At 34.3% G+C, this 26,624-nt stretch overlaps 1 protein-coding gene across 9 annotated transcripts in view; it reads right to left on the bottom strand.

Moving 5' to 3' along the window:
• The window catches only part of PRDM5 (PR/SET domain 5), a 200,146-nt gene that overhangs the window by 69,235 nt on the left and 104,287 nt on the right, over positions 1-26,624 (bottom strand). For all 9 annotated transcript variants that reach the window (XM_035702131.2, XM_035702130.2, XM_049097195.1 and 6 more), the window contains 3 exons: positions 26,160-26,317; positions 4,947-5,040; positions 830-990 (listed from right to left, as the gene is read on the bottom strand). In XM_035702131.2, the coding sequence (XP_035558024.1) occupies positions 830-990; positions 4,947-5,040; positions 26,160-26,317 (413 nt within the window). The remainder of the gene's footprint in view (positions 1-829; positions 991-4,946; positions 5,041-26,159; positions 26,318-26,624) is intronic.

Below are 26,624 nucleotides of genomic sequence, written 5' to 3'. Positions count from 1 at the left end.
TCAAATCAGTCCTTTGGCCCAGCTATTACTACAGGTAGGTACCAAAATAAAAGTCACATTGTAGCAGGAGTCACTTCTTCATAATCACTCAGCAGTATACACTAAGTGGCAGAATCTATTACACTTCACAGTCATTTCTAAAGCCCACATTAAAACCTTTAATGGTGTTTGTTACACTATGAATTTTGCTATTTTTGAAAACACACTTAAAATGTACTTACAATGCAAATAAAGATAACCTCCTGATTTGCCTAAAGTAATGAGCATAATGCAAAAAGATTATCTCCCAAACAACATAAGGAAGAACATCATTTTATTTGAGTGAAGCAGATACTTATCAAGTCCCTCTTCTATACTAGGAACTTCCCTGAGTCCTAGAGTTCCAAGATGAAGAACCATTCCAATACTAGAAAAGAGGTCAGTCTAATAACTTGTCAATGAATATCTGAATTAGCTCTGAAAAATAAAATTAAGGCACTACTCATTTTTAAAATAAAACTCCACATGAATCCAAAAGTGTACAAAAATTGACAAGCTCCTCCGCATTGACTACTTTATACAACCCATCTATCATCATAGCTCAGGGCTATGCAAAATCCACACCTAAATCTAGGTTCACTTTCATCCCAATTATATAGCTCTTCTGAAAAACTATAAAGAACAACACTTTCTGAAGAGCTCATATAAATCATGCATCCCTTATTTGTCATTTTGAGTAAATATGTTGATTAATTAATATAAAATTGATTATCACAGGATAATGCACAGTATCATGCCCATATTGCTGAGGGATATAATCCATTCAAACTCACAGAAGGCTTCTACTTACTTTCTTATGACTTCTAAGCACTGAAGGTGTAACAAATGCCTTATTACACAGCTCACATCTGTATTTCTTGTGTCTTTCATGGACCACCTGGACATGAACATTTAAGGTATCTTTTCTTTTAAAGGTAGCATCACAGTGATGGCACTTGAAAGTCCTCTCACCTTAGAAATGAAAAAGTCAAACAAGAGAAAGATCAGATGCAATAGCAGGGTGATGTTAACTCCCTCTAATGGGTACCAGATATAGTGGCTTTCCTCCAAAACATTAGCTTTATTACTAACAATTTATCATAACCAGAAAAGGTAATTTTTCACATCTTTTGATTCCATATTTGCTAATTCATTCTGTGACCAGTGGGAAGTGTTTTAACTTTCTTATGTTCTCAGCCTCTTTAACTGGAAAATGTGGAGACTCAATTAGCTAATTTCCTAAAGGAAACAATGAACTTTCTTTAAAAGTATATATTTCTAAGGCAGGGTGTCAGGTCTGAAGTAAGTAGATTCTTGTGGTGACAAAAGGCTTCTGTCAGGCAGAGTAAATGGCCTTTGGGGTGGATCCTAAACTCTCCTCACACCCACCACAACTCTTATGGCCTTTAAGGGACAGGGACAGGCAGACAGGGTCATAAGAAGCAAAATGGGGAGGGAAGCCCCTGAGGGCACACAGATATGGGTGAGCCCCCCTTTAGGCCAAGAGGGCTACAACATCCCTTCCTTCCTCAGCACTATCTCAGGAAGTTGGACTAGGGACTCCTTAACATGGTCCTTGGTCTGCTAATTTTTTATTCACTGGGGAAGGGTTTAACTTCCAGGCTCTCACACAGGTTGGGGGGCTGCCTCTCAGAGACACAGCTGGATTGGGGCAACTATCCTTTTCTACCCCCTACGCCCCTGGGTAACTGTGAGGGTTTTCACCTTGTTCTCATTCTATAGCATAGGACTGCAGAGAAAGCAACTCCACAAACTATGTTTAGGGGATGTCTGGTATGGCATTTTTTTTTAAACTTTTATATAATGCTACCCTTACAGGTCTTCTTAAAGTCTAACCTTCACTCATCTATTTTAAATACATTTTAAGTGATAAATATGTACAATTAGAAGACAGTTTTATCTCTCAGGAAGTTATAAAATGCATGTAGTACATGATTATATAAGTAAGACAGACTAGTATTTGAATATATTTTCCTTTTTTAAAGAACAATGATATTAGCATAGATTCACATATTATATTCACTAAGACAAATATAACTTTCTACAATGAAATAAGAGACTACCTCACTTTCAACCAAACTCTGCTAATTTCCCTCCATTATAACTAGCATAGATTTAGAAACATGAAGATCCTATTATTTCTTCATACCAAATTTAAGGAAGGAAGGACAAAAGAAGGAAAAAGGAAAAAAAAAGAAAAAGACAAATTACCCTTCAAAAACAGAATTATGAATCTTTAACTTAAAATATTTGAAAGCTCTGTTGAAATCTGATGCTTGGAACAAAGTCACATCCAAACCATGCACAAACTGTGTAGATTCTGAGTGCTATGTTTATATGTTGCCTTTGTGCACTTTTGTTGCTAGTTGCTAGTTGCTATAACCTACTTTATATATCTTCTTAGATGTATTTAAATACTTTATTTGTATAATATGTATAATAAGTGAGAGTAAAAGAGAATGTCAACAATATATGACTATAAATAATACCAAAACAACTCAGGGCCGAAAAGAAATTAAAAAACAAAAACAAGGAGTGCCTGGGCTGCACGGTCGGTTAAATGTCAGACTCTTGGTCTTGGTTCAGGTCATGATCTCAGGGTCCTGGGATCAAGCCCCTGATTAGGCCTCTGCACTCAGTGGGGGTTCTGTTTAGGATTCCCTTCCACTCCATCTCCCTCTCCCCCACCCCTTCAAAATAAATAAATCTTTAAAATTAATTAGAAAACAAAAACAAAACAAAAAAGCAATCCTTCAAGATTTCTCCTACCAAAGCATTTCCATTAAACTATCACATGAATCAAAGTACTGATTCCTATACAAAGACCTCATTAAGCTATACCAAGGGAGTCCTTACCTTCTTTCAAATTTTAATTCCAGATTTCTTTGTTTTAAGCTTATCAGAATTTTTTAACTTTGATGAGATTTTATCTGATGTTATCAGATTTCTTTGCCTTAAAGAAATAAACATAGGATTAAAGATAGGATTTTTCCTATCTTAAAACCAAGAAGCTAGCTAGTAACCTGCTTTTTGGTGTTCAGTGTGTTAGAAAATAGCAATATTTTCCAAAATAATTATGACAAGTTATTCTTCATATTTTGAGCCAGAGTGCTGATATAAATTTCTAAAATAGCCTGCATGTTTTGAAGCTAAACACGTTATAATTTTTATATTGTGTAAGGTAACATCTAATATTTTGTCTTATTCTGCCCACTACTGTTTTTTCCCATCTTTTTAGCTCACTAGCCTTATCTGATATTTAACTTTACCTTCAATAGCCCACTTACTCAATTACAAAGCTGATTTTCCAGCCAACTGTCTTGGTGCAGCTTCAGAAAGCCTTTGATTAATGTGCTGATCAACATTATATTATATACAGAATGGAGAGGCACAGTCTACACTGCTGCTTCATCCTATGTCTCAAGTTTACGAGAATTAGCAGAAAACAAAAGTAGTAGATTCCTTATAATAAAAATTTCTTGCTGTTATTGAAAATAAAATTTCATCTATCCAAAGAAAAACTTCCGGAGCATTAGGCCCAATTTGGCCACAGGAATCTTAATAGTATGAATGAGGCTCATTGTCCCAATCCCTATTCTAAAATCCATTCATCTCATAATGATTGTTTTTCTTAATCAAATGATAGCAAAATGAGATGGAAGTTCCTGCTGTTACATGACAAATTTTATTTCTCAAATGCATATCTGTCTTTAATAAGGAAATAGAAAGTGGTGTTGAAAATTCTCCAGAGCTTTAAGGTAAAATGTAGGATGGCAAGACCCTAACAATATCTCCTTTGTAGGAAAAGATGCATTTTGTCATGATCATTACCACTCAGCACTTTTTGAAACTTTAATATTTTTGTTATTTTGAATTTTAGAACTTCTACTGTACCAGAGAAAATTTCTTCCAAGATACTATCTTATCTATACAGTTGTCACAACTGATTAATTGTTTTGCATTCCTCAGAAATATTAAAAATTTAATCAGCAGTAGTAACCTTGTTTCCGAAGATATTCTACTGATTAAACATCTCAAAAGCAGTAAATACAAATATTACCAACATTATGCCATTTTTCTTTAATTTTAGATACAGTAATGTAGCAAATGTCCGGTTACTTCAATATCCGAACACAGAACCCATTTTAAAACTCAGCTTAGCAATAGCATGTTCTCTGAAATAAAGTGATGGAAAGTATCCTGCCATGATGTGGGTATAAGGTGTGGTATTCTAAATATAGCTCCGAGTGTAACTGCCTCACAAATTTGCATGGTGAGTATGTGTACAACTCAACCCCAAAATAAAAGAAATGCTCTTGCCAAAAGAAGTAAGAAGCCAAAGGCAGTGTATAGTATTAGGAAAAGCACCTATCGGAACCTGGATGTTACCTCCAGAGCTAGAACCCTGTGTATGTCACCGTGTTTATCTGAGTCTCAATTTTCTCTATTCCCCTCAATTAATAGGTTAAATTAGATGTGCACTCTGATCTTTTCAACTTTAAAAGTCTGTGAACTAATAAAATCATGCCAGACATCTGCATATTTTAAAGGGTCAGATATGTTTCCTTAATCATTTTATTTAAAAGGGAACAAAAATGTCTATTTCAGAACAAATTTCAAAGATACCTTACTGAACATAAGACAAGATTTTATATACAAACTTTAAACAGTGGAAAGAACTAATATAAAACAAAATGTCTGATAAAATGAGTTATCTTAATATAGGAAAATAAAGTAACAATAAAGGAAGAAAAGGCAAAAGGCAGAATTACCAGCCCTTTTATATGCAAAAGCAGATCACATAACTACATATGGGTCCACTTCTATAATGTCTAGATTCTCAAAAGTTATAAGAATGAAGTTTGAGATCATTCAGTTTCTCCTCAACTGCTTGTATTGTGACTTACTGTTATGTATGAGCAGGTGTCTCTGCAAAGAAAATGGGGTTCGGAACAAAGCTTTACATTCCTCACATTGGAATGGTCTCTCTTCAGAATGGGTCTGCAGATGAAAGAAACTGTGAGTCAGGAGAGTCTGGAATCCTCTAGTCATGACAACAAATGGAGCCTGTATTCATGATGTGGAAGAGGAAAGGGAAGGTAGACAATATCTTTTTTCTTCTGGTGACATTCTTTCACCATAAAACTGTAAACACAAATATGCCATGTTCACAGGAGAAAAATCACTGTATTTTTAAATTCTCACATTAATTATAAATTTGATAAATAATAAAGGAGGGAACCTGGGTAGCTAAGTCAATTGAGTGTCTGCCTTTGTTTCAGGGTGTGATCCCAGGGTCCTGGGATTGAGCCCCACATTGGGCTCCCTGCTCAGAGAGGAGCCTGCTTCTCTCCCCCTCTCTCTATCTCTCTTCTACCTTCCCCCACCTCCACCCTCGCACATGCTCTCTTGCTCTCACTCTATTTCAAATAAATAAAGAAAATATTCAAAAAAATAAAGGAAATTGTTTCTATAATCTCAAAATGCTAATCTGAATACACACAGACTTCTCGAGATTTACTTTGCAGAATAAAATGATATACAATTTCTCTGAAGACTGAACTTTCTTGCTAGTACAACATTTTCAACATAATGAAAGGAAACTGGTAAAAAGGAGAGTTTCCATCTTTTCCCCTCAACTCCATTGAATAATTTCCAATGATTTTTAGTCCTAGATATAGTTTTCCCCCTAAATTAAACTAAAACATTTACTCATAATTAAACCAGGTAACATTCATTAAACATTTATTTTGTCTCACTGCTACACTCAACACTACATGAATTGTTTCACTTAATTCCACCAGTAACTTGATGAACAAAACACTATTACTGTCCTCATTTTACAGACGAGAAAACTAAGTAAGGCTCAAAGAGTTTCAGCACCTTGCCAGGGATCAAAAAGCATTGATGCAGCAAGCACCTTTAAACACTTAACAAACAAAAACTCACTGATAAGCAATAAACATCAGAAAACTACCTGCTAGATCTAAGGCTTAGAAACAAAAACAAAACAAAAACACAACAAAACACTATGCTTATTCACTTCACTTGTTTTTTATTACACATCAGTATTAACCTGTCTGGCACAAGTCAGTGTATAAAATCCTATTCTACAATGCATGGCAAGATAACAATGCTCATAAATGCCAAAATACCAAAATTGAACTATATTCTCTAATTATAATAAAAAAATCATCTAATTCATGTTTTTATGATACATTTGCTATAAAAATAAATAAATAAATAAAGCTCTTTATTCACAGCATTCAGATTTATTTATTCTTTTTAAAGATTTTTTACTACTTATTCATGAGAGACACAGAAAGAGGCAGAGACATAGGCAGAGGGAGTAGTAGGCACCATGCAGGAGCCCGATGCAGGACTCAATCCCAGAACTCTGCCATCATGTCCTGAGCTGAAGGCAGAGGCTCAACTGCTGAGCAACCCAGGAGTCCCAAACACCCAGATTCTTTATTGTTCTCCTAGTTAATGCTAATAATATTATGAAAAACTGAACTCTGGACTTCAATTTTCAACCCACATTACAAAAAGTATACTTCTTTCCTTCTGGAATTTTTGTAGTGTGTACTATACTGCAATGGGGCAAGGAGTTCCTATTTAACAATATTAACCAAATTAACTGTTAGAGGCCCTGTAAACCAAATTCTGGGAAGTGACTTAGGCATGTATATTCAGCAAACTTTACATGATTTAAGATATCCTGCTGGATAACATGGTCCTAATGTACCTTTACAAACTCATAACCTACACTCATTTTCTATCAATACACTCAATCATACCTCATATTGGCTTACTCAACCTTGGACTTTTCATATGGTTTTTGAGTCTTCATTTTTTAGACACAGCATGGAATTACCTCTGTCACATGTGTCCATATATTGAAATGCCACTCTTCCATGAGCTGTCTCAAAACTGTCTCTTTTATTTCCTGGCTTCTTTATTACAATTTCACCAGTTTCCCTTTACATATGACTTACCACATTTTTCAAGTTCCAAAAAATATTATTAATAACATGACTACTTACTCTAGAAACTTTCCAAAAATACAACAAAAGGGTAAAAAAAGCCCATATTCTGACAAACCAAAGGAAAATACTGTCAACAATTTTGTATATAAAATCTATTAATTACTTTCTAGAGCATACAGATTTAAACATTTTCTTAGTTTAATGTACATTATAATATTCAAGATCTAAGTATTACCTATTAACATAATGTTGGTGAAAAAGGAATCATGGCTGTTTTCAGTTATAAAAAATATAGAGAAAGGATACGGGGAACAAATATTTAAAATCTGGGATAAACTACACTTATTCAAATGCATTTAATCACATAAACGAACATGACAGCTGGGAGTAAAATAGAACAAAGAAAAAGTTGCTTCCATTACATAAAATATATGGACATTTAGTATGGGAAATTTGGCATTTCAAATTGGTAGGAGAGCAATGCACTGTATAGTAAATGGTTTTGAGGCAACTGTATAGACATTTAGAAAAAATTAAGCTGGATATATTATCATTTCTTTCTTTCGATAAATGCCATTTCAACTCAGCTTTTTTTCAAATGTGAAGCATAAAACCCTAAATATACTAGAAGAAAATATGAGAGAATTTTTAAATACTTTGCAGGGCAGGGAAAGACTTTCTAACAGTTTCCTGGCAGAAACTCATATTTAGATGAGAGAAAGCATTAAAATTAAAACTGCAAAGCAAGATGTTTGGTGACAAAGAAAATATATGCAACATAAACCGTTAATATAAAGAGTCACAGCACATTAATAAGAAAAGATGAACACTCCAGAGAAAAGTGCTTTCCTCCAAATAGCACTCTTGAAATTTCACTCATTACTTATCTTGTGCCCAGTCCATGCTATGCACTTCATGCCCCTATGTGCCACGTGCCAGTCCTATTTTACACACTGAGGATATAGCAGTAAAAACAAGACTAAGTCCCTGCTATCATGGAGCTCTGAGGAGAGAAAGACATTAACAAATGATAAAATATGAAATGCATGGTATGGAGAGACATAGACAAGGTAAAGGGATAGCAAAGTTTCAAAGAACAGGGCAGCAATTTTAAACAGTAGTCAAAGAAATTCTAGTTCAGAAGATGACTTGAGAGAAGAATTGATGGAAGTGAGGGAGTAAGGACATATCTCCCTCTGAGTGATCTGGACAGGAAACACCATGGAGGTTAGGGTGGTTGGAGAGAGTGGAAGAGGCATGGAAGTGAGGAGATAAGGTCAAAAGGGAAAAGAATGGGAAGGAGAAGAATATAATGCAGGGCCTGGTTGACCATTGCAGGAATGTTGTCTTTGACTAAGAGAAAAAATGTCAAATGAGTTGTGAGCAGTTGAGTGGTATGATTCACTTGCCATTTAATAGTATGCTAAGGTAGCTGTGCTGAGAACAGGACAGAGGGGGACAAGGGAAAGTAGAGAAACCAGAGAAGCCATAGCAATAAACCAAACAAGAGATAAATAAGGCCGATATCAGAGCAGTAGCCACCAACATGAGAGAAGTAGTATATTTCTGGATATATGATGAAAGTTAACAAGTTTTGTAGAGAGGCTTTAATTTGAAGCACGAGACACAGAAAAGCCTGCCTTCAAGATTGTGATGGGAGTAATGGTAGGATGGATCAGCCACTAACTAATACAAGTAAAGAGCAAGCAAGAAATGTTTGATGGAAGGTAAGGGGTTCAGTTTTGAGTGGGTTCAAATGACTATTAAAAGAGGTCTAGTAGACAGTGGAATATTTCAAGTCTGCATTATAGTGTATAACATTTGGGGATGTCAGATTATATAGCGTTAGTATTTAAAGCCGTGAATACAATGAGAGAATGAATATTAAAGAAAAATACTCTCTGTGGTGTATCAGATTTGCAAAGGTGAGGAAAAGGGATATCATTCATTGTTGACAAAAGGGTAAGAACGAGCAACCTCGTATCTTGTAACCAGGAAGGTACTTCTTCTGAGTGACAGTGTGGCTCTAGTGACAAAAATGACAAATGCATATACTCTTTGGCTAGCCAACTCCCTTTACAGACATATATCTGACAAATTTTTACATAAGCAAAAACTTTTCAAAAAAAAAAAATCTCCTGGGATCCCTGGGTGGCTCAGTGGTTTAGCGCCTGCCTTCGGCCCAGGGTGTGATCCTGGAGTCCCGAGATCAAGTCCCACATCAGGCTCCCTGCATGGAGCCTGCTTCTCCCTCTGCCTGTGTCTCTGCCTCTCTCTCTCTGTGTCTCTCATGAATAAATAAATAAAATGTTTTTTAAAAATCTCCTAAATGCCCATCAACAGATATAAACCTGGTTAATTAAATCTGAGTAGCTATTGTATATTTATTTTGATATGGAAAAACCCCTATTACATATTTAGAGTGTCAAAAGCACAATGCAAAACATATATAGAATACTATATGCTGCATATATACACACTTATAGAAGAGGGTGTAGGAAGATGTCCTACAAAACATGGGAGGTTTTTCATAGTAAAGTGGAAAGTGGTATTTGACAGAGCTTTCATTTTCTTCTTTATACCTTTCTTTGATATTTTAATTTTCTACAAAGAGTAGATGATATTATTACAAAAAGAAAAAAACTCTTATGTTTTTAGAGCATCCATATTGGAACAAAGGATTGCATTAGTCTTCCAAAAATATGATATTCCACCCTGGTCAATTCATGCTCTTTTTCCAAATCTAGGACAATGCAACCTGTGGTTATGATATAGTAGCTTGATGATTAAATAACGTGGGGCAGCATTAACACCTATGTTAATCAAATCAACACCACAATGATCAGATATGGCCTGAAGTCAAGAGCTATTTTAAGTAGTAAGCTGTTAGTGGATAGCCAGATGAATAAATATTTTTGTCAAAAAAATTCCAATACCACCAACTGAGTTGTGATGGCATGACTTGTCAAAGTCTCAGCATAATGTACAAGTATTGGATAAAATTAAGCTACTTACAAGGTGCTTATGCTTCAATTTTTAATCTATAAAGGGTGCCAAACTTTTCACTGACTTTTTTTTAAGATTTATTTTTAAGATTTATTTATTTATTCATGAGAGATACAGAGAGAGGGAAAGACACAGGCACAGGGGGGAAGCAGGCTTCCTGCAGGGAGCCCGATGCGGAACTCGATCCCAGGAACCTGGGATCATGCCCTAAGCCGAAGGTAGACGCTCAACCGCTGAGCCACCCAGGCGTTCCTTCACTGATTTATTAATTGTATTATCCTTCAACTTCAACATTCTCCTACTTAAATGCCAAGTCACTGATGACACAGATATAACAGATGAACTCGTCCATGAACTATACATATATCATTTTATGCATTGTACCATATATCTTCTTATGCACCAAGTCTGATTGCTGTTGCAGATGTAGAAAATACGTAAGAAATGTGTTGCACTATTTATAACACCTAATAAAATGTCTCAAGAATGCTTCAGGTTTTCAACATAATTTTTATACAATATTCAGCAAATTAGCACATTTACAGCTACACAAGCCAAACACTAATTTCATGAGAACAGAATAAAATTTTCATCAGACCCATTCACAATTAAAAATTATAACCCTATACCAATATATATTGCTTTGTAGTAACAGTATTACTGGAAATGATATTTCTTCTTTGGGTCATGCACGAAGCAAAAAAACTCTCAAAATTCAGAGGAAATAACTAGAGATAAAAATTTGGAGAAAATATTCCTGAGATACATAGGTCAGAACTACTCTTTTTTTTTTTAAGAGTCCTGTTATTGAAATCCAAAGTCTGCATATCATAAGTATATTACTATCCCACTGGGTCACATAATAAACCTAAGGCCGCACAAAATTTGTGTCATCTGGCTGTTTACAAGGTCTGTGGATTAAATTTTTACTGTCAGCTTTATAACTGGCTTCCTTAAAGGGCTTCCTCCTCACAAAAATGAATGGAAACTAGAAAGCTATCAAAGAAATCAGCTCAGCACAGGAAAAGGTAGCTCATTTCACACAGATAAATTAAGATTATAAAATTGAGGTTATGCTGTTACAGAAGTATAGTCTTTCATAGCCAAGCACAACCACTGCTTGAAAGCCACAATTCCATTAGTACAAAGCCCTAACTCGACAGAGCCAACTACTGAAGCCTCAAGTTTATACCCTGATTAAGGCAAAAGAATTTGCTAAAAGAAGGAATAATCATAGACTTGCAGAATTCTTCTTTGGAGGGCAGCAATTTAGACTCCCACTAAGGGAGTCTTCCCTTCTATATCACTGCTAAAACATGCTATCTCATATTTCTAACCAAGGATGCTTCTAATCAATACTGTTTCAAGCATATGACACTTCAGGCTAGCCGATTTGACCATTAATTTAAAAGTTCTGCCTCTACAATGGCCACCATTTATTACAGCAAGCCTAGAGTTACACAGAACAAGTACATTCTGTCTACCACAACGAAGCTCTTTGAATATATGGAAACAGCAACCATGTTCTTTCACGAACTGTTGAGGTAACAGACACCTGTAGCTTCCCTCATGAAAATATGGCTTTCAGACACATCACAGGAATTGTAAAGCAGAATTTCCTGAATAAAAGTAGGCATCCTAATTTTTATAACTCATATGGAATAATTCACAGCTATTATACCAGCTTCTCTAGTGGATGACTTGTTTGGTATGCCAGATGGCTAAATAAATTGATAATTCTGCATTGAATTTTATGCACCATCCAAAAATAAACAAGTGTAGATACCTAAAACACAAACAGACAAATAGACAATAATAAATTGTTGGATTTTATAGATTCTAATCCTATATAAAATTACACTATCTAAAAATTAATACTAGTTATTGAATTAGAAATTGTCTTCTTAAAATATAAATCCCTAGAAATTAACAAATAGGATAATGATAATAATAATAAGATAAAAAACTAACATATAATAAGATAATAACAAGATTCAAATATTTGTCTAGACAAGATGGATAGATAGTTGGATGGACAGAGAATAAAATGTGTGTGTGCATGTGTGTGTGTGTGTGTGTGTGTGTGTGCTGTGTATGTATATTTAAGCCACCGTCCAATCATCTAAGTGTCAAGATCACCAGAGGACATATTCTCAATGAAACCCTTATAAAGACTAATCTAATTTTCAACGAATACAGATGTAAACTAAATCAAAAGATCAGAGTTTAGAGTTAGTTTCTAATTTTAAATATAAAACATCTAAGATGGATATTAGGTTCAAAGCCTATTTTCTACTGAAAATACTGCACTTCAGCATATTTTAATTATAACATACAGTTCTCATTTGTGCACTTTTAGTTTTCATTGATTCAGGTTTGTGGCATTTGCTGGTATAATACAAATTGTTCATTTGTTTTATTTTCAGATCCCACATATAAGTGAAATCATATGGTATTTGTCTTTCTCTGTCTGACTTATTTCACTCAGAATAATGCCCTCCAGGACTTGTCACAAATGGCAAGATCTCATTCTCTTTTATGGCTGAGTAATATTCTATTGTGTATATACCACATCTCCTTTATTCATTTATCTATCAATTGACACTTCCATGGACACTTGGATTGCTTCCAAATATTGGCTAGTGTAAATCACAGGGAACATATGTCTTTTTGAATTGATGTTTTTGTACTCTTTGGGTAAATACTCAGTAGTGAAATTATTGGATCATATGGTATTTTTTCAGTTTTAATTTTTTAAGAAACCTCTATACTGTTTTCCATAGTGATTGCACCACTTTACATTCCCACTAACAGTGCATAGGGCTCCCTTTTCTCCACATCCTCACCAACACTTGTTATTTATCTTTCTGATGCTAGCCATTCTGACAGGTATTAAGTGGTATTTCATTGTGGTTTTGACTTGTAAAAGTTGTTGTATGAGGAGTATTTTTCAAAAATATATAATTTCCCATTTAATTTAACTTAGCTTCCAAATTTATATTACCAACTCACTAAAATTGTTGATATCATTAAAAAATTCATTGCCCTATGTGTTGAGAGTTGATACAGGTATACTTCTTGCCTTCATAAAAAATTTCCTCTATATACTATAATCTATAAGTCACAGAGTTTTATGTTTTATCTTCTCTTGCTGTAACGAGCCATCACACATCTTTTGGCTATTGCTAATCTAAGTTTTGGTTTTGCTTTTGTTTTTAATTCCTCCTTCACTTAATCTTCATCTAATAGGTCCTGTGGGCTAGGAAATGAGTCAATTGAACTTGGTAAAATTTCAGGTAGGGTAAAAGTGGAAATGATAAAGAAAGGATCTCCACGTTATGGCTAAATAATATATTTTAATACATGAAAAACATGAAATTTAGCAGTAGTGGAGAATTAATTTATAATTATAGAGGAAGATGAGTTATGTTATTGTTTCCTGTTCTTTCTACCAAAAAGGGGAAAGAATAAAACATTTCTGATCCATTTCCTCTCCCTCTGCCCCTCCCCCAGCACATGTTCGTGCTCTGTCTCTAAAATAAATACATAAATCCTAAAAAAATAAATAACAAAAATAAATCAGGACCTAATTCCATACCTTAAAAAATTCTTCAAGGATTAAAGTGCGATTTAAAAAGAAAATAATACAACTTTTTTTTTTTTTTTTTTTTATGATAAGCACACAGTGAGAGAGAGAGAGGCGGAGACACAGAGGGAGAAGCAGGCTCCATGCACCAGGAGCCCGACGTGGGACTCGATCCCGGGTCTCCAGGATCGCGCCCCGGGCCAAAGGCAGGCGCCAAACCGCTGCGCCACCCAGGGATCCCAATAATACAACTTTTAAAGAGGAATGCTTCCATAGTATTGGAATAAGAAAGTTTTCTAAATAAGACACAAAACTCAAAAGCTGCATATACTCAGAAGCCATACAACTCATAATCCATGTCATACTTCAAAACATAAAAATGTAAATCCTTTATTCAAAAGATACAAGTTGATAAATGGGGACAAATATTAAAAACAAACATAGCAAAGGATTAACATTCATAATACATATAGCGCTCCTAGAAACCAATGAGAAAACAGTCAAATAATCCAATAGAAAAGTGGATAAAGAGTACCTACAAGCATTTTTCAAAAGTAATGTAAATGGAACATAAATTTGTAAAAAGAACACGACTTCACTAACAATTGCTTAAATGCAATATCACTTTTCAATTCTCAGACTGAAGAAAAAAAAAACTAACGAAATCAAATGTTGATGGTACAGATAAAGGGGGACTTTAGTCCCTGCTAAATGAAAGCAGAGCTTTTTCAGAAGGCAGTCAGGCAGGAGATATCCAAACTTAAAGAAAACCTACTATTTTATTAAAGAAAACTAGTTTTCATTAATTGCTAATAATAACTATTACATAAATTTCATAAGTAAGATTTGCACTAATACTCGACATGGTTATCAAGTTTTATGTAAAAGGATGTTTACTGAATTACTCCTCAAAATAGTAATAGTCATACAAAAATGAGTAGCTTTACATGAACCTACCTGAAAAACTCTCCAAGTCATAATGTTAAGGCAAAGAAGTGGTTCCAGAATGACATCTATGTCCTAAAACCATTTACATTTAAATATACTTATCTCTCAGAAGAAAAGCTAAACTCTTGTGCTTTTCTCCATATTCTATCCAGAAGAATGTCCTTTTATACAAAACATCAGAGTGACATGTGGAAGTTACTGAAGATCTGACTGGGGCAATGGAGGAGATGGCTAGTATGCATTGCACTTGAAAAATTCACATCTAATCTAACACTTTGGAATCTCTTTCCAATAATCACTCCTCCCAGTTTCTAGCCTCATCTTTCCAATTCTGCCACCCAAACACAAACAATTCCCACCTTCTCGTTTCTAATTTTCCACATTCTGACCCATTATAAACAGTGAGAAAGTATGTCAACGGCATTATGCTGAGAATAAAAATTATATTTTACTCAGTGTACAAAATATCCAATTATTAGGATCATCAGTGTTTGAATATAGTATTAGATGTGGTCATAATTAATAATTTGTACAAATAATGGGTATAGTTAGTTAATATATTTAAGAAAGTCCCAAAAAGTATCCACTGGGGAGGGGACTGGAATTGTAGAGGACTAGGGAAGGTGGGTGCTGTCAGGGTTTACAATCTAAATTGTATAACTGAAGACCCATGCATTCCTATGTGATTTTAAGATGTATTTTCTTAATAAATTAAGATATCTACTATCAAAAAAACAAAATTAACTTAAAAAAAGTCACCTTTCTCTCCTTGATTATTTCTAGCATTGTGGTTTTAAGAGTGTTATGGATGTATATTTGACCAGGCAGGTCAAGTGAAAGGAGTTCAAAACCCTGGACTGGGTTGGGCTGGGCTGGTAGAAAGCAGAGCAGAGAGCAAAGCAGATATCCACTGAACAATGAGCTCAGGAGGTAAGTGTTAGTCTGAAGCTTTAAGGCAGAGAGACAAGACTTAGAGGCCAGAGGTTTTAGAAGGCAAAGGCCCACAGGAGCTGGGGGCGAAGAAGTTCTGAAGGGCATTGAGCAATGATATGGTTCTGGCAAACACTAGGACGTACAGTCTTCAGTTGATGACTCCTAAGTTAATATTTGGGGGTGGGGAGAATGGAGGGAGTAGAATCAAGCTAGGAGGGAGGTTTCTCTATTGAAGTCCAAGAATAAAGGGGGACACTGATTTGGCAGTAACTGAACACCAAGTCAAGTATATTTCAGAATTGTAACAGTTCAAATTAAAGGTTTAAAGAGTAGTACTTAGGTATCTCAGACTGGGTAAACTCAATTAGTATACAAAGAATACAATCAAGATTTCCCAGTGTATCACTAGACCACCAAGATCCTCATAAAATCAAAAGTTAGGAAGAGTGTACAGAAAAACACTGCAAATGTGACAAAATGTACTGCAAGTATACATATTTTTAAAACCACTTTTCATGTTTTGATAACTACTTAACTAAGAACATTAAATCTTAGTTTTTTGTGATAATCTTTTCATGGATTTTATTTATTCAGAAAACATGTGCCACATTCAAAGCACAATGTGGTCAATAAGTGCTATGAATTTTAAGTATAGCGTCTATCTTCAAAGCTTATAGTTTAATATGGAAAATAGAGTGCTTATGTAGACAGTGCTATCTCATCATGCACTTTAGAAAAAATAGTTTAAATAGAATAAGCAATTGCCATCAGCTAAATAAGCTTCAAACAAATATCCATCTCTTGTTTCCCTCTGTCAGGTTCAATTCCTGCATGCCACTCTTGGTGTGAGCACCTCATCATTGTGAATGTGCTTCCAGAACACAAAAATAGATAATTTTGTTATCAAAAAGCACCTTAAATGAATGAGTCACTACTTCATGTACAGCATGCCTAAAGAAGAGAAATCTGGTACAAAGTTAAAGGAAAAAGTAACCACGAAAGAACTATTCTTTCAGTCTACAACATGGCACCGTCTTTGGAAGATTTTTAAAGTTTTTTTGCTATATAAAATTTATACTATATATTATATGGTTTTAGAATCTAATCCACGATTCCTTAGGGAGAGAGTTATCCTTTGCTTTAAAGAGGTTTAATAACATTTTACATGGGCAAAGTCTGATCTGCAATGTGTGTCAAACAGACCATGACCAAAAAGTAGTTTCTATATTGAAACTCAACACACATACACATACACACACAAACACATGTATTATTTTATTAGATTGCCCTCACCTTTATATTTTCTATTGTATTTTTTAATAGCTATTCATGACAAATTGATTTCAAGACACAAAGTGGTCTTGGCCCAAAGTTTGGAAATCACTAGATGAGATATAGTATAGGAGGCCCAATGGAATTATTATAGGAAAAGGTATGAACAGAGTTCCTTATAGGCCTCTAAAATTCATCTCTGAAGGAATATGTAAATGGTCAGAAAGAAGTCTTTTATTTGAATAGACATACCTCTGTCCCCAGAAGCTTGTTTATGACTTCATCAGGACAAAACTTCTTCATATTCATCTCCATCATCAAGCCTATAGTGCCAGCTTCATGATCCAGGATGACTGAGTCCATCTAGATATCCTGCCTATAGCAGGAGGAGGGAAGCACTATAAACCTTATCTCAAGTTTGCTTTGCAATAAATTTGATAAGGAACAAAATGGAAGGTAAAGACTAACTGACTAGTTTCTGGCACCTGTAGTTCTGAAGTGTCTGTCCAGTTGTGATTTACAGATCTAGTTAGATCTAGATAAACAGAAACTATTTTAGCTAGGTCCAAAAATTTAAACTAGTAATCAGGTCAAATATTTGTCAGAAAGGATTAGGGAGAGGAAATTTTGACCTATTCAGCCTACGTAATTGGCAAAATGATGAAACAAGTAATTAAGTTTTAGAAACAAAATCACCCTTTCTAAATTTGATATTGCCATAATCAGATTGAAAGATAATATAGGTTTTTCAGGCAAATCCAAATGCTCAGAGCAGAACTGACCTTAAAATGAATAAAGTTAAGTATATTAAAAATACAAAAGTTACATAACCATAGAAATCAAAACAGTAATTAATTCATTTAAAATAACAACCTTTGGTACTGCTATATATATGATGGAAATTAGTTGAACTCAAATGCTTTTGGTTTTTTTTTTTTTTTTTTTCTGATTTCCTTGCATATCCTTATTTTTCAATTTCCCAACCGGCCATCAATGAATAATGATGGAAGAAAAAGTTTATTTGCTTTTTTTCACATTAACTCTTGGAGAATATTTCAGACTCTTTCACTTAACCATACCAAATACATTCTAGGATCCTAATAGTGAGAAGCACACTTGTCTATAGCAAACAGATTAAATGTGCTTTCCACTTTGGAAATTACAGGCATCATTATCTCTATCCTTCCCAAGACATCATTATTACTTTCATATGATTTATGGCTGAATGTATGAGAGATGGTGCAAAGATCCTGTGCCAAATTCCCATATGGCATATAACATAAGCCAAACTGAAAAACTCGTAAATGTGGGTAGATCAGTTTCATCAAAGAATGGAGCAGGAGAGTTCCAGAGACTGAGCAGGAAACTAGCCAGATAATTTTTTACAGTCATGCAATTCCAAAGCAGCAGTAATGAATGTGGTCCTGCCCCTGATCATTTAATGCTTGAGTTAAACCTAAGGGCAGTCAGCAAGAAATTAGGCAGAGACGATTTGGGACACTATCAATCAACCCTTTTTATTCTCTGGTAAATCTAACTTTTTTTTTCCTTTTAGGCTAACGCTGAAATAATGTCATAACTTTTTAAATGATTTAAAAGAGAAAGAATGATGCTTTGAAGTCTCAATAAATATTGAAATAACTATAATTACAATGAAATAATATGAGAAAAATAAGTAACAAGTTATTGTAAAACATATTATATACAGGTTACCTAACAGCATGCTAAAATAAATTAACCCAAATCAATAAGTAAGCAGTGCCGCAGCCAGCCAGGCAAGTGCTCCAATGCCTAAGCCTCCACTGCATTCCTACCACAGCCAGTAAGCACACAAAGCCCGAAAATGGAATACCTCTTGAATGTCTGGGGCAGGGGTGTAATCTCAATATCAAGGGGATTACACTTCTGAGCCCATGAATTACAGCAATACAGGCCTACATCAAGAAGCAAGAAAAATCCCAAATAAGCAAACTAATCTTCCACCTAAAGGACCCAGAAAAAGAACAATCAAAGCCAATAGAAGGAAGAAAATTATTGAGATTGGAGGGGAAATAAATAAATAGAGAGTAAACAAACAAACAAATAGAACAGAGCAATTAAACCAGGAGCTGGTTCTTTGAAAAAATTAACAAAATTGAAAAAAAAAAACAAAATTGATGAACTTTTGTTCAGACTCATAAACAAAATAAAAGAGAGAGAGAGGAAAAGCAAATAAAATCAGAGGTGAAAGTATGAAAACAAAATAGTGATTATAAAGATGCTCACTGAAGTCAGAAGGATAGATGAACACTACAATAACAAGATAGAAAATATAAGAAAGTACCAAAGAGAAGTCAGAACTGAAGAATATAATAGCTGAACTGAAAAACATACTAGAAGAGCTCAATAGCAGACTGGATGAAGCAGAGGAACAGATCAGCAAGCTAGAAGACAAAAGTAACAGAACTCACCATGACAGAGCAGAAAAAAGAAAAAGGAATTTAAAAAAGTGAAGACAGCTTAAGCGGCATATGGAACATCATCAAGCAGAAAAAACATCCACATTATTGGGGCCTTAGAAGGAGAAGAAAAAGAAAGTGACACAAAACTTTTTGAAGAAATAATGACTAGTAATTTTGCTTATCTGGCAAAGTTAACAATCATGTAGGTCTATGAAGCCCAGTGAGATATACAAAACAACACACATTCTAATTAAAATGTCAATAGTTTTAGAGAGAACCTTAAAAACTGAAAAATAATATGTTATATACAAAGGAAACCCCATAAAGCTATCAGCAGAAACTTTGTAGACCAGAAGACAGTGGCATGAAGTATTCAAAGTTTGAAAGGAAAAAACTTCCAATCAAAAATACTTTACCTGGCAAGGTTATCATTCAGAATAGAGGAAGAGAGAAAGCGTTTTATAGATAAGCAAAAGCAAAGGAGTTCATCACCACTAAACCTGACCTAAAAGAAATGTTAAAGGGACTTCTTTAAGCTGAAAAGGACATTAATTAAGAACAAGAAAACATATAAAAGTAAAAATCTCACTGAAAAAAGTAAACATATAGTAAAAATAGATTAATCATTTATAAAGCTAGTATGAAGGTCAAAAGACAAAAGTAATAAAATTTTTTTTTAAATTTATTTTTTATTGGTGTTCAATTTACTAACATACAGAATAACACCCAGTGCCCGTCACCCATTCACTCCCACCCCCCGCCCTCCTCCCCTTCTACCACCCCTAGTTCATTTCCCAGAGTTAGCAGTGACAAAAGTAATAAAATTAACTACATAATTACTTAAGGGAGGGATCCCTGGGTGGCGCAGCGGTTTGGCGCCTGCCTTTGGCCCAGGGCGCGATCCTGGAGACCCAGGATCAAATCCCACATCGGGCTCCAGGTGCATGGAGCCTGCTTCTCTCTCTGCCTATATCTCTGCCTCTCTCTCTCTCTCTCTCTGTGACTATCATAAATAAATAAAATTTAAATAAATAAATAAATAAATAAATAAAATTAACTACATAATTACTTAAGGGATACATAAAAATGTGAAATGTGACATCAAGAACATAAAACATAAGGGAGGGGAGTAAAATGTAGAGTTCTGGGATATGTCCAAATTTAATTAGCTATTAACTTAAGAGTTTATCATATACATAGGATGATATATGTGAACTTCGCAGTAATCACAAAGAAAATATCATAGCAAATATACAAAGAGAGGAGGAGAAAGGAATCTAAACATAACACTAAAAAAACGTTATCAAACCAGAGGGTAAGAAAGAGAAGTAACAGAAGAAATCTGTGAAAACAGCCAGAAAACGAGTACAAAATGACTATAAGTCCATACCTATCAATAATTACTTTACATGGAAATGGACTAAATTCTGTAATTATAGGATATACAGTGGCTGAATGGATAAAACAGATAAGACTCAGGTGTATGTTATCTATAAGAGACTCAATTCAGAAATATGGACACAGGCATACTAAAATGAAGTGACAGAAAATACATGTATCCCATGCAAATGGAAAATGAAAAGAAAGCTGGTATAGCTATACTGATATCCAACAAAATAGACTTCAAACAAAGACTGTAATAAAAGACAAAAAAGGCATTACATAAGGACAAGGGAACCAATCCTTTAAGAAGGTATAATATTTATAAATAGGAGCCCAAAACAGAAGCACCAAAATATACAAACAAATATTAATAGACCTTTTAAAGGGAAAACTTCATAACAATACTAGATCAGTAGTATATTTTAACACCCCACTTACACCAATGCATAAATCATCCAGACAGAAAGTCTACAAGGAAATACGGGTTTCCACAACACATTACATATAGAAGTACTTAATAGATGCAGAACATTTCATCCAAAAGCAGATAAATACACATTCTTCTCAGGTGCACACAGAATATTGTCCAGTATAGATCACATGTTAAGCCACAAAGCAAATCTCAAAAAAACCAGAAAGATTGAAATAATATCAAACACAAAGATCAACCATTAGAAAAAGAAAAAAAAAAAAAAAACGGAAGAACAAATGAAACCTAAAGTTAGGAGGAGAAAGGAAATAATAAAGGTCAGAGCGGAAATCAGTGAAATAAGAGACCAAGGAAGTTCTTATAAACAATATCAGAAGGAGGAGAAGTTAAAACTGATACCACAGAAATATAAATCATCACACAACTACAAAAAATTACATGCCAAAAAATTACATGCCAAGAAATTAGATAATCTAGAAGAAATAGATAAATTCCCCAAAATAATCTTTCAATCATGAATCATGAATAAAAACATCTGAATAGGTCAATTACATTAAGAAGATTGAATCAGTAACCCAAACTTCCCAACAAACAAAAGTCCAGGACAAGAAGGTATCAATGGTGAATTCTACCAAACATTTCAGTAAGATTTAATAATTATCATTCTCAAACTCTTCCAAAAAATTGAAGAGGAGAGAATGCTTCCAAATCCATCTACACAGACAATATTTCCTTGACACCCAAACTAGACAAGGACACCATTAAAAAAAAAAAAAAAAGGAAGAGGGGGAGGAGGAGGAGGAGGAGGACAGAAAAAAATTAGAAGCCAATATACAGAAAAAAATAGATGTAGAAATCCTCAAGAAAATATTAGCAAACTGAATTCAACAATACATAAAGAAGATCATATACATGATCAAGTGGATTTATTCCAGAGATTCAGGATGGTCACCCAATCAATCAATATTATAACCACATTAACAAAATGAAAGATAAAAATCCCATGCTCTGGATGCCTGGGTGGCTCAGTGGTTGAGCATCTGCCTTTGGCTCAAGGTGTGATCGCGGGATCCAGGATCGAGTCCTGCATTGGGCTTCCTCCAGGAAGCATGCTTCTCCCTCTGCCTGTCTCTCTGCCTCTCTCTCTCTGTGTCTATCATGAATAAATAAATTTTTAAAAAATCTTTAAAATCACTTAAAAAATCATACACTCATCTCAAACAGATGAAGAAAAAGCATTTGACAAAACTCAACATCCACTTATGATAAAAATTCTCAACAAAGTGGATATAGAGGGAATGTAGCTCAACATAATAATGCCCATATATAACAAGTCCACAGCTAATATCAAACTCAATGATGAAAAGCTGAAAGTTTTCCTTTAAAATCAAGAACAAGACAAGTATGTTTACTCTCTCTGCTTTTATTCAACATAATACTGGAAGTCTTAGCCAAAGCAATTTAGTAAGAGAACTAAACGGCTTCCAGATTGAAAGGAAGAAGTAAATCTGTCACTATTTGCAGATGACGTGATGCTATATACAGAAAACTCTAAAGACTTCACTAATAAAGCTGTGAACAAAAATGAATTCAATAAAGTTTCACAATACAAAATTAACACACAAAAATCCATTGCATTTCCACACATTAATAAGAAACTACCAGAAAGAGAAATCAAGAAAACAATCTCATTTACAATTCCATCAAAAAGAATAAAATACCTAGAAGTAAATTTAACCAAAGAGATGAAAGACTTGTACTCTGAAAACTGTAACACATTGATGAAAAAAGCTGAGGACACAAATAAGTAGAAAGATAAGCCATGCTCATGGATTGGAAGAATTAATATTGTTAAAATGTCCATACTACCCACGGTAATTTACATAGGTTCAATGCAATCTCTACCAAAATTCCAATGGCATTTTTCACAGAAGTAGAAACAATAATTCTAAAATTTGTTGGGCACTATAGAAGACCTCAAATAGCCAAAGCAATCTGGATAAAGAAGAACAAAGTCAGAGGTTATCACATTCCCAAATTTCAAACTATTCTACAAAGCTATATAATCATAACAGTATGATTTTTTTTGTTTTTTATAACAGTATGATATTAACAAAAAAATAGACACAGAGATCAATGGAACAGAATTGACAGCCCAAAAATAAACCCATGCAGTTAATCTATAAGAGACAAGGCAAGAATATAGAATGGGGAAAGAATAGTCTCTTCAATGAATAATGTTGGGAAAACTGGACAGTCATATGCAAAGGATGGAATTGGGCCACTATCTTACCCAGTACTCAAAAAATATTTTAAAATGGATTAAAGACTTGAACATAAGACCTGAAACCATAAAACTCCTAAAAGAAAACATAAGCAGTAAGCTCCTTGACATAGGTTTTAGCAATGTTTTTTGGATCTGACTCCAAAGATAAGAAGTCAGAAATAAGCAAAGCAAAATAAAGAGGACTACATCAAACTAAGACATATCTGCACAGCAAAGGAAACCATCAACAAAATGAACAGACAACCTATTGAATGGGGGAAGATATTTGCAAACCGTAGGTCTGATAAAAAGTTAATATCCAAAATATGTAATGAACATATACAATTCAATAACAAAAAAAATCTCATTAAAAATGGGCAAAGGATCTGAACAGATTAGACATTTTTCCAAAGATGACATACAGATGGCCAAGAGGAAAAGATGTTCAACATCACTAATCATCAGGGAAATGCATATCAAAGCCACAATGAAATATCACCTCACATCTATCAGAATGGCTATCATCAGAATGACAAGAAACAAGTGTTGGCAAGGATGTAGAAAAAAAACACCATCATACACTGTTGGTGGGAATGTAAACTGGTACAACCACTATGGAAAACTACTAAATTTCTTTAAAAAATTAAAAGCTACCATATGATCCAGCAATTCCACATATGGATATCTATCCAAAGTAAACAAAACACTAATTTAAAAAACATGTACACACACACACCCCTACATTCATTGCATGATTATTTACAATAGCCAAGATAATGGAAACAACTTAAGTGACCATGGATAGATGAATGTATAAAGAACATGCAAAATACACTATGTATATAATAGAATATTACTTAGGCACAGAAAATAAAATAAAACTAATACATTCTGAAACAAGAACCAGAGTAAAGGTAAAGCATAGGAAATGCAAATAGGAATTAATAAAGAAAACTAAAGAGATTATAACTTGGAGTCCTATCAGAAAATAGCAAGGGGTAGAGCACCTGGCTGACTCAGTTGGTAGAGCCTACAACTCTTAATCCCATGGCTATGATTTCAAACCCCACATTGAACATCGAGTTTAGTTACAAATAAATAAAATAAATAAAATAAAATAAAATAAAATAAAATAAAATAAAATAAAATAAAATAAAATAAAATAAAATATAAAATAAAATAAAATAAAATAAAAAAATAAAATAAATAAAATAAAATAAATAAAATAAATAAAATAAAATAAAATAAAATATAAAATAAAATAAAATAATAAAATAAAATAAAATAAATAAAATAAAATAAAATAAAATAAAATAAAATAAAATAAAATAAAATAAAAAGTTTAAAGAAAAGAGGAAGTTAGGTCATGATGACTGAAGGCAAATGTCAAGTTGTCTTATGACTAATGCAGAGAAAACGATAAAAATCTAGAAAAGTAAGCTGAGGCCATGGGGAGAGAACTCTGATGACAGGGTAACATGCATATACTATAATTTACATAACCATTGCAAATCTACTTATAATATTAGAGTACAAGAGTGACAGAGATGCACTGTGGGACAATATATCTGGGAGGATGGATAAGTGGGAAGTAATAAGTAATAAGAATCTAATTAAATGGGTATTAAAGTAATGAAGGTGAGCAATAACCAAGATGATAAGATGGTGGTAAAGGAAAGAATGACTGTGAGGGTGATGAGGCAATGTAGAGGGTAGAATCTTTAAGAACTGGCTTCTAGGTATGCCTGTGTGGCTTAGTCAGTTGGGCTTCCAACTCTTGATTTTGGCTCAGGTCATAATCTCAGGGTTGTGAGATCAAGCCCCAAGTTGGGCTCCACACTAGGAATGGAGCCTGCTTAAGATTCTCTCTTCCTCTGCCCCTCCCCTGCTCACTCTCACTCTCTCAAAATAAAAATATAAATAATTTTAAAAAAGAACTGGCTACTAATCTTAGAAAGGGTCTAAGACTTAAAAAACAGATAGGGATAGGTATATGCTTCTGTCATCAACAGAAAGAGGAAACTCCAAAACGGAGGTTATCTTGGGCATAAAGAATGAAAGGTCATCCTGGGACATGCTGAATTCATTAAGTCAGAAAGATATCCAGTTAAGTATCAAATAAAGAAAACCTAAATGTGAGTTTGAAGCCTGGGTTAAAGAAATAAATCATTTGGGATTTGTTGGTATAGAGTTGATGACAGAAGTCATGTATGTAGCTGACACAGAGAACACAGAAGAGGTCCACAGCCAACGCATCCAGCATAACCTCCTCGGGATGGAGAGATGAAAGTGTTCAGAGAAATTGGCGCAACACCTAGCAAATTATACACCAAAGATAAAGAGAATTTCAGGAAAGGTACCATGAACAAGAGTGTCAAATTTTATAGAAAAAAGGAAAAGAAGAAAAGACTTTGCAGTTAATACAATACTGGGAAATACTGGATGACTCTTTGCTTATAAGAGCAGTTTCAACAGGGGCACCTGGGTGGCTTCAGCTCAGGTCATGATCCCGGAGTCCGAAGATCAAGCCCCACATTGGGCTTCCTGCTCAGCAAAGAGTCTGCTTCTCCCTCTATCCCTCACTGCCGCACCCCCCCCCCCCATGCCTACTTTCTCTCTCTCTCTCTTAAGTAAATAAATAAAATCTTAATTTAAAAAAAAAAGAACAGTTTCAACAGAGTATGGAAGACAGAAACAAGGCCAGACAGGGTTGTGGCCTGAGTGAGGAGGTAGAAAATATAAGCAAAATCGTCCTCTAAGGATTCCACGTGTACAGCATGTCCAGATATACGAAAACCTCTTTAAAAAATAAACAATGAGAAATCAGATCAGCAAAATAATAATACTAATACTAATAAGGTTTTACCTTCTTGTGATTCTTGTAAACATTCCTGTGGGCAAATCCCTTTCCACAAAGCTTGCATTTGTAAGGCTTATCTTCACTGTGTATCACTTTATGGGCGCCCACTTGATCGAGCCTCTTGAAAGATTTATTACAAATCTCACAATTATAGGGTCGTTTTTCTGTGAAAAAAAAATGAGTGGAGACAATCTCACATCTATATAAAGGTAAGGGATAAAAAGGGAAATACCCTTACCATATATTACTTCTTATGGATAAGTCAACTAAGACATGATTGAAACAACTGAAAAAAAAATCTACTTACCAATCCATTTATGTTAGATATGTGGGCCTATTCACAGAAGAAATGTGAGCTAGTTCTTTAATATACCTATATGGTAAACTACATGTATAAAATAGCTTAAATGTGAGGACGAAAACTAAATTCAAGGAAAAAAAATCTTACTTCCAGATGAAAATTCTGCTGAT

This window comes from Canis lupus, chromosome 19 (genome assembly GCF_003254725.2).
Source record: "Canis lupus dingo isolate Sandy chromosome 19, ASM325472v2, whole genome shotgun sequence".
Lineage (NCBI taxonomy): Eukaryota > Metazoa > Chordata > Mammalia > Carnivora > Canidae > Canis > Canis lupus.
The sequence above is the reverse complement of the archived record's forward strand: the minus strand, read 5'-3'. Positions and strand labels throughout refer to the sequence as shown.